The sequence below is a fragment of the Oncorhynchus mykiss genome, chromosome 25, assembly GCF_057628025.1.
Source record: "Oncorhynchus mykiss isolate SJ-2025 chromosome 25, ASM5762802v1, whole genome shotgun sequence".
Lineage (NCBI taxonomy): Eukaryota > Metazoa > Chordata > Actinopteri > Salmoniformes > Salmonidae > Oncorhynchus > Oncorhynchus mykiss.
The window spans coordinates 71,637,628-71,646,574 of NC_143046.1; the positions used below are offsets into that span (position 1 = coordinate 71,637,628).

Here is an 8,947-nt window from a genome sequence, read left to right on the forward strand (position 1 = left end):
CAAGGGACAAACCTTCCCTTAAATTGAGATCTTTACATTTTTCAGTTAAGTGCCTGCACCTGCTACCCTTTCAAATCCAAACGTTTCAGTTGGGGAGTTAGGTTCCTGCACGAACCCCCACCAACTAAGGAGGTTCCTCGATAAACCCCACCTATGGGGTTCTTGGAAGAACCTTTTGGGTGCCATTTTCAGAGCCAAGAACCCAAAGGTTCTTCAAATAAGAACCCTTGTTGAACCCCTACTTTTTAGAGTGTATCAAGATAGCATGTTAATGATTAAGTAACCAGTTATGATGTCAAGTAGAATTTTGCATAACTCAATTGACTAATCAAGATAAAATCGCAGAGAAATACTTTTATTTATACATTTATTTGTTCTGAATATGTCATCTAAAACTTGGATTAATAACAGCAAATTATGGCAGATATACAGGTGATAGATAACCAATAAATAACAAGCACACCGTTATACGATTCCACAAATGGCTTGGCTTCACAACAGTAATTTCACAATCATTTCAATTACAACACAAGGCAGTTTATTAAACCATTAATATGGTAATTTTGTCCTTTCTGAATAGTGATGTGGGAATGTTAAACTAAACGGAGAAAAGATGAGAAAGAAATCATATTAGATATAGGTCAATAAAAACAGAAATATATGTTTAGTCCATGTCTGATTTGTGTGTGCGCTGGTGGGTTTTTAGATGAGACGCTTGTGTGAAAGTCTTCTCACACACTTTACACTGGAATGGCCTCTCGCCTGTGTGGGTGACATAATGTCTCTGGAGTTTGGAAGGAGTCTTGAAATCCTTGAAACAAATTGCACACCGATATGTGCTTGACTGAGTAACCTCAATTTGATTTCTTGAGGCACATTTATGGAGCTGAAGATCCCTTTCTGTTTCAAAAGATGTGATGCATTTATCACACTGAAATGACATGTGAATTGGTTCACGCCAGTAATGATCAAGCCTCTCATTTTGGATAACATTATGACTGTCTGCATCTGCTATGACTTGATTGGTTTGAAATTCCATTTGCATAGAATGCATGTGACCCCCCATTTCCTGTTGCAATGAATTATGACCTGTCATCTCATTGTTTAGGGCATGTCTGTGAACAATAAGATGAGTAGCAAGTTCAGATGGTGACAAGAAATTACTGTGACACTCAGTGCACCAATAGTCCTCGCTTTGTCTACTCCCAGATTCCATATTATCATTTGGTAGGCTTATGTCTTGTATTGGTACAAAGCTTGGGTCTCTTGCCTCTGAAGAATGACCTAAACCCTCATCAGTGACTGAGCAGTGATCAGAACTGTCTTTGTAGGACTGTGGCATGTCTCTCAGTTTATTTCCGTGAGCAGAGGCAAGAGTTTCATGGTCAGGGTCCCTAAATGTGCTGTTATCCTGGACATCACTACATGTTTTAATCTCATGTGTTCGTCGTTCATGACTTCTCAAGTGGCAAGGCTGTCTGAAAGTTTTAGTGCATGAACTGCATTTGAATGGTCTTATCCCAGTGTGTATGAGAAAGTGTCTAGATAGTTTCGATGGCGTGTCAAAGCCCTTCTGACAAATCGTGCACAGGTGTGCTTTTCTTTTAGCACAGGTCACCTTGTTTGGTATGGACTGCTTAGAAGTGCTGTTAATGTTGTTGTCCTGTTGTGCCTTTGGTTGATTACTACAGGTATCCTCAAAATTGTCCTGGCATGGTCTCCATTCATTCACACCATTTGAATGGAATGTCTCTGCTTTCATAGAAGTCGTTACAGGAACTTGAACACAGACTTTAGGGTACTGAAGTTGTTGCGGCCTTCTTACTTTCATTCTATTTCCCTGTCGAGAGGCAGGTCTGAAGGGTCTCCACTTGTGAGTTCCCTCGTGGACTTTCAGGTGTGTGTCCTGTCTGAACGTTTTTCCACATGCCAGGCATTGGAATGGTCTCAAGCCACTGTGTACAAGGTTATGTCTTTGTAGTTTAGAGGCAGATGGGAAATATTTTAAACATAGCAAACACTGGTGTTTCGTATGGCTTGTACTCCCCACAGAGATGGCGTCAGCGCCTTTCAAAGCCAATTCTGGACCTGTACTCAGGAAAGGGGCATCACTAACTTTTCCTGTTGAAGGCATTGCTTGATTTTTCAATTGCAAGTGGCCACTTTGATCCAGTGTTGTTTCTGGTGGCATTTGGAGAGGGAGCTGAGGCTTGGATAGGGAGGATGTTGAATGCTGAAACCAATGCATTTTCCTATTGCTTTCATTGTGTCCACAAGCAAAAGTACTGCCTTGACCTGACTGTTTCTCTGTAGGGGACTTGAGGTGAACGTTCCTATCAGAATTGTGCTTTTCAGGAAGCTTTTCCTGAAATTGGACACCCACTGGAGACTCTCGGTGTTCAGTAATTCGAAGTGATGGAGGTCTAGAACGTGGAGCATATCTTTGCTTTCCATTTTTGGACCACAGATGAGTGTGGGAGTGGATCCTCAAATGTGTTGGCTGGCGAAATCGCTTCCCACACGTGTGGCACCCAAAGGGTCTTTGACCAGTATGGGTCAACATATGCCTCTGCAGTTTGGATGGAGAAGGGAAACATTTAAGGCATGCAAGACACTGATGGTTCAGTTGCTGATTCTTTGCTTTCTGGTGAGATTTTGCAGTTGATTCAGGTTCCTGCAGAGTGGAAACTGGAAAGTCTTTATCATCTTTCACATTCAGCTTCCAGTGCTCTGGTTTAACAATAATATTGAGTTCAAGAGCTTTCGATTCATTAGGCTCTGGAGAAGTCATACCTTTGTCTGAATTTTGGTAAGCATGTTCAGTCTTCGACACAGACACGGCACCCCTTGGATCATCCACCTGAATTGTGTTCTGAGATTCATCTTGGTTCTTATGACTGACTTGGTGCCTCTTTAAATGGGTCGAAAGACGGAAGGTTCTGCCGCAGACACAGCACTGAAAGGGTCTTACTTCTTTATGCATCATGTAATGCTGCCTGTGTCTAATTGAACTGCTGAATGTTTTTGAGCAAATGCTACACTCAAATTGACTGGTACCACTAGCATTCGGCTCTAATTTGACAGGAAGCGAAGACTTTTCTAACTTGTCCAGGTGCTGCGGGGCACCGACACTTATTTCACACTGTAGTTCCATATCTACATTTGTGTTCCTAGCATCTATTCGCTTTTCTTTTTGTTTGGTACACACATTTTGGAGACTTGATTTATTATGGGAGGCATATAGGTGGGTTTTCAGGTGTGACACCTGCCTGAATGTTTTCCCGCAGTCCTCACAGGAAAAAGGCTTCTGGCCAGTGTGAGTAAGAAAATGACGCTTTAGTTTGGATGGAGAACAGAATGTCTTTGAGCAGGTTGGACATTCGTGGTTCACCCTCATTCTACCTCTGAAAGAGCTTTGCTGAGACCCAAGAATGGGGATAGTCTTAGAAAATCCAGTAGGCCTGCGTTCATGTATTTGAGAGTGCATTTTCAAATGGGCCCTTAGTCTGAAGGCCTTCCCACAAATGTTACACTCAAAAGGTTTTGGCTGACTGTGAACTGGTAAGTGCCTCTGAAGCTGGTGAGGGGAACTAAAACACATCAGGCACACTGTACATGTGTAGACATCATCTGTGTGCCATGCACTGTTCTCCATTCCATCAGAGACGATCATGTTATCATGCAGCAAATCTGTGAAGAAATGGCCTCCTGGCTGGGTGTTTTGTTGGCTGCTAAATAAACCATTATCAGCAGGTGAGATAAGTTCAAGTTGCGGTTTGATCTCTGAGGCTGTAGTGTACATCTCTGGTGGTGTTCTCTCCATGGTCCCATCTCTTTGAAAATATGCTGCAGGCAACAGTGGGGTACCTGTAATTAAATCATGTCCAGATTTCTCAAGAGCTGGATCAGGGTTTATGGGTACTGGTATAGTATGTTGCAAACTGTCTTTGGGTGGACTCCAATTGTGGTAATTCCCTGTGTGGGTCTCGGAGTGCTTCTTTAAATGTACAGATTGTCTAAAGGCTTTGCCACAAACCAAACAGGTAAATGGCTTTTGGCCTGTGTGTATGAGATAATGTCTCTGGAGTTTAGAGGCACTCGGGAAACCTTTACAACAAACGCTGCACTGATGCATTGTCATCTTCTTCGTTCCTGTGATGTTCGACAAATGCTTGATGATTCTCCTTCATTGAGCTATCTAGGAAAAAAGATCAAATATGATGTGGGTAAATACACATAGAAAAGGTGTAATGTATAATTAATTTAATCAAATACAACGGCATTCTTCAACCTAGCATGAGCAACAAAAAAAGATATTCCAAATCCATTCATGGCTCTTTTAGCGCGATTTCGTAATAAAATATTTCACCTGATCAATAAAACTCCCTTACAGTAAGTAACATAAAATAGGCCTGTTGAGACGTAGCTAGCTACATATTACGGGATAGCTAGCTAACGTTACATTCATAGCTATATATACATCAAACTCCTGTGTAACATAAAATAGGCCTAACTTGCAGTCAACACATATTAGGACTGAGTTAGCTAGCTAACGTAACATTCAAGCTAGAATGGCAAACTGAAAAGGATAGCGCTACTAGCTAGCTTAGCTAGCTAACCTTACATAATGTTTCATTTGCCAGTTTCACCAGGATAGATGTTTAAAATAGTCACCATGCCCGAGTCCAGTTGATGGTAATTCTCAAGAATAAGAAATACAAGTAAAATTGATGCTAGTGCGGTACAAAAAACGACGAAAAATGTCGATTACGTGAAAACAATGTTCAAAATAAACAACAACTGTGTCCGTCTCTCAATAACGCTCGGATGGAATCAGTATTACTTATTTAAGGTTCCCACACTGCTGTTCTGACGTCTACCGTAGTGGCAGTATCTATTTATGAGTTTTAAAAACGTTTTCAAAATTAAAAGTGTTATAGATGATGTGATTATGTATTTCATGTGTATGTGCTAATATAGTAGCCCAATTACTTACAGCCTAGAAAGTAATTGTTGTTTAAAAGGATAACCAAATTTGCAGGAACAGCTTCCAAACTCTTCCGGTATTTTCATTCACAGACCCAGTTAGTGGGGACATTCAGACACATCCATCAAATCCATTTGTTTGGACATGGATTCAAATTTGAAAACCCAAGAAACACTCTTTGAAGATGTTATTTGTAATATGATTATGGTTGGCTTAGCACGCCAATTGTGACACAAACTCTAATTATACAGCCTCATCTCTGGGCTTAATTCTAGTGCAAATTTAAGATTCTATCCACAATCCAAATCTCCTCCGAACTCATTGAACTAACCTGTACATCAGGACATAATCAGCCATATGCGTTAGAGCTGCAATCTGACCTTGTTAATTCAATGCAGGCAAGACTAAATACGTGTTGTTCTCTAGTTCACACAAGAATATTTAAGATTAATTACATATTTATTCATTGGATGGTTCTCCCATTGATCGGATTCCCACCTACAAATATCTGGGCATTTGGATTGACAAAGACTTATTCTTTAAAAAACATATGGATGAGCTTGTTGAAACGCTAAAATTTCAAGTGGCTTGTTTTTTTTGAAATATAACTTGCCTCTCCCTAAGTAGCAGGAAGCAGGTTGTACAGTCACATTTATTTAACTAGGCAAGTCAGTTAAAAACAAATTCTTATTTTACAATGACAGCATACCCCTGCCAAACCCTTCCCTAACCCGGATGACACTGGGCCAATTGTGAGCTGACCTATGGGACTCCCAATCACGTCCGTTTGTGATACAGTCCAGGATCGAACCAGGGTCTGGTGTGACGCCTCTAGCACTGAGATGCAGTGCCATCCTGGAGCCCAAATGTCCCAAATACAAGAAGTGTAGACCTTACTGTGAAATGCTTACTTACGAGCCCTTAACCAACAATGCAGTTCAAGAAATAGAGTTCAGAAAATATTTACTAAATAAACTAAAGTAATAATTTAAAAAATTAAGCAACACAATAAAATCACAATAATGAGGCTATATGTCGGTGGTACCGGTACCGAGTCCATGTGCAGGGGTACAGGTTAATCGGGATCATTTTTATATTCGGTAGGGTTAAAGTGTCTATGCATAGATAATAAACGGCGAGTAGCAGCATTGGTAAAAACAAAAGGTGTGTGTGTGTGTATGGGGGGGGGTCAATGTAAATAATCCGGGTTGCCATTTGATGAATTGTTCAGCTGTTTTATGGCTTGGGTGTAGGAACTGTTAGGAACCTTTTGGACCTAGACTTGGCGCTCCGGTACCGCTTGCCGTGCGGTAGCAGAGAGAACAGTGTTTTTAATATTTTTTTAATTTAACTAGGCATGTCAGTAAACAACAAATTCTTATTTACATTGACGGCTTACCCCAGCCAAACTCAGGTGACGCTGGGCCAATTGTGCGCCACCCTATATGACTCCCAATCACGACCGAATGTGATACAGTCTGGATTTGAACCAGGGACTGTAGTGATGCCTCTTGCACTGAGATGCAGTGCCTTAGACCGCTACGTCACTCTGGAGCCACTCAGGTGACTGGGGTCTTTGACAATTTCCCTGCCAGTTCTTGAATATGGCGACACCATTTATCGGAATGCAGCAGCCACTACTCTTAAACCTTTGTATGCTGTCTATCATAGCGCCCTATCTCTGGTGATAGTTTTAATATGCATCACTGCATCCAGTATCAAAAGGTTGGCTGGTTCTTATTAAAGTCCCGTTGGTCACATTGTTACTTATTTACCTTTGTTACAAAGCTCTACTGGACAAGCTTCCAACATACCTCACTTTCTTTGTTTAAGTATAAAGACATGAGTTACTAAACACGTTGACAGGGTTGGTTAAGTCTTGAGGTTCCTCGGGACTCCACCGAATTGTGTAGATCAGCTTTTAGTTTTGATGCGCCCCACTGCTGGAACAATCTGCAGATCTCGTTGAAATGGGATGTTCTGGTGCCGCTCAGGCAGTTTAAGGTATTGATTGAAGACCTGGTAGCTGAGAGATTTAGAAGTTTTATTGGAAATACAATTATAAAAGTATATGTTTACCTCAGCCCAGGGTCAGATTTGGACTGGAGATCGGCCTTGGCATTTCAAACACAGCGGCCCATTTTTTCCCTTGAGGCCCCCACACGGCCCATTTTCTTCCTCCAGGACCCCACACTGGCCCATTTTCTTCCTCCAGGATCCCACACCGGCCCATTTTCTTCCTCCAGGACCCCACACCGGCCCATTTTCTTCCTCCAGGATCCCACACTGGCCCATTTTGTTCCTTGAGGGCCCTATTATTAGCCAGATAATTATTATTATATTATATGGGCTAAAAATGGACCAGTCTGTCCCTGCCTCAGCCTCAACTTAGATGTCCCATATCCTATAGTGTAATTAAAGATTAACAAATTAACCTAGTGGCTTTCTAGCGCTGGAGCTTTCTAGAAGCTTACTGTTTACTGCCTGCACTCAGTCACCCTCGGATTAGATGTTTGACTAAATACTTTAAGAGATGCAAAAATACACAAAAGAATGGACAAACAAACTTTTAATGGAATTAACAAGAAGGCCTCCAGTGAGCTCTACCAGAGCTGCTATTTGGCTGCAATTCATACAATCAGCCATAAGAGGGCTGCATACACCACACAATAACCTGCTTCACCATGAAGCCTTATAAAGAATTGTCTATAAATCAGACTGTTGCCATGGTTACTCCATGATATCAGTCTTAAAGAAGTCACTGTAAAAAAATATGCAATAGTCTCTACAAGCGAAGTGGAAGTGGAGATAGGGTAACCACAGGAAAGTGTTGCTTACTCAACTTTTTACGGTACCGGTAGGTTCTGTTGCTTGTATTCAAATCAAATCAAAGTTTATTTGTCACTTGCGCCAAATACAACAGGTGTAGGTAGACCTTACAGTGAAATGCTTACAGGCTCTAACCAATAGTGCAAAAAAAGGTATTAGGTGAACAATAGGTAATTAAAGAAATAAAACAACAGTAAAAAGACAGGCTATATACAGTAGTGAGGCTACATACAGACACCGGTTAGTCAGGCTGATTGAGGTAGTATGTACATGTAGATATGGTTAAAGTGAACATGCATATATGATGAACAGAGAGTAGCAGTAGCTTAAAAGAGGGGTGGTGGGTGGTGGGTGGCGGGACACAATGCAGATAGCCCGGTTAGCCAATGTGCTGGAGTATTGGTTTCCATCTCCTGACGCATTACACGTGACGCACAATATCTAAACAATAGCCGAATGTAACCGAATGTTGTCGACCAAAGTGCACTCCCTTGCAATCAGATGGAAGTGCTTGTGACATTTTCTAGCTGATTGCATTGGACAAAGTTTGGTCTGTGCTTCGGTTAAACTCGCCCATTGTTGACATACGCAAGTTGCTTGCGTTAGCATTGAAAATACAACCAGTGTACTGAAGGTCGGGTTAATAAACAATTATCTGTGGATACATATAAGAAAAAATCAGCAGACAACAGCTAAAGCACGTTCAACGTTTATTCAACAGTCTGACTTGTGATGGAACTGTTCACAAAAAGTGAGCCTACATGTTAAAAACCAGAGAGAAGGATTACATTTTCAGAGTCGTAGAGGCTACATAAAGGAATACATTGAAGCACCAACATGTCAGTGATACATGTCTGATATGATGGTTGCTGGTATTCACAGTTGTAAAAAATAAAATAAAACCTTTTTTTGAAGAAACACAAATATGAACACTTTCAAAAAGATTCAAAACATAACAATCGTATCAGCCCCCATGGATTTTAAACTAGAGGCCACAGTGTCGGGAGCCCCAGAGACATCCTAACACGGTCTCCCCCACTGTATAAAACTGCCAGGGGGAAGGAAAACTGCGAAGCCAGCCTGGGTAGCCTGAAGGAGCTAGCACACAGTCAAAGTCCATGTGCCTGGCCA

General features: G+C 41.4%; 1 protein-coding gene across 4 annotated transcripts; it reads right to left on the reverse strand.

The window, feature by feature from the left end:
- Positions 1-353: 353 nt before the first annotated feature.
- On the reverse strand, positions 354-4,809 carry LOC110505708 (uncharacterized). 4 transcript variants are annotated; one of them, XM_021585098.3, is made up of 2 exons: positions 4,675-4,809; positions 354-4,194 (listed from the first exon to the last, which is right to left on the reverse strand). In XM_021585098.3, exon 2 carries the CDS (start codon positions 4,139-4,141, stop codon positions 665-667), a length of 3,477 nt encoding a protein of 1,158 aa, XP_021440773.3. In that variant the 5' UTR covers positions 4,142-4,194; positions 4,675-4,809; the 3' UTR covers positions 354-664. The 4 variants fall into 4 exon arrangements, with proteins under 4 accessions (XP_021440773.3, XP_021440770.3, XP_021440772.3 ...); XM_021585095.3 differs by having other exon boundaries at positions 354-4,198; XM_021585097.3 differs by having other exon boundaries at positions 4,625-4,762.
- Between the last annotated feature and the right edge of the window lie 4,138 nt (positions 4,810-8,947).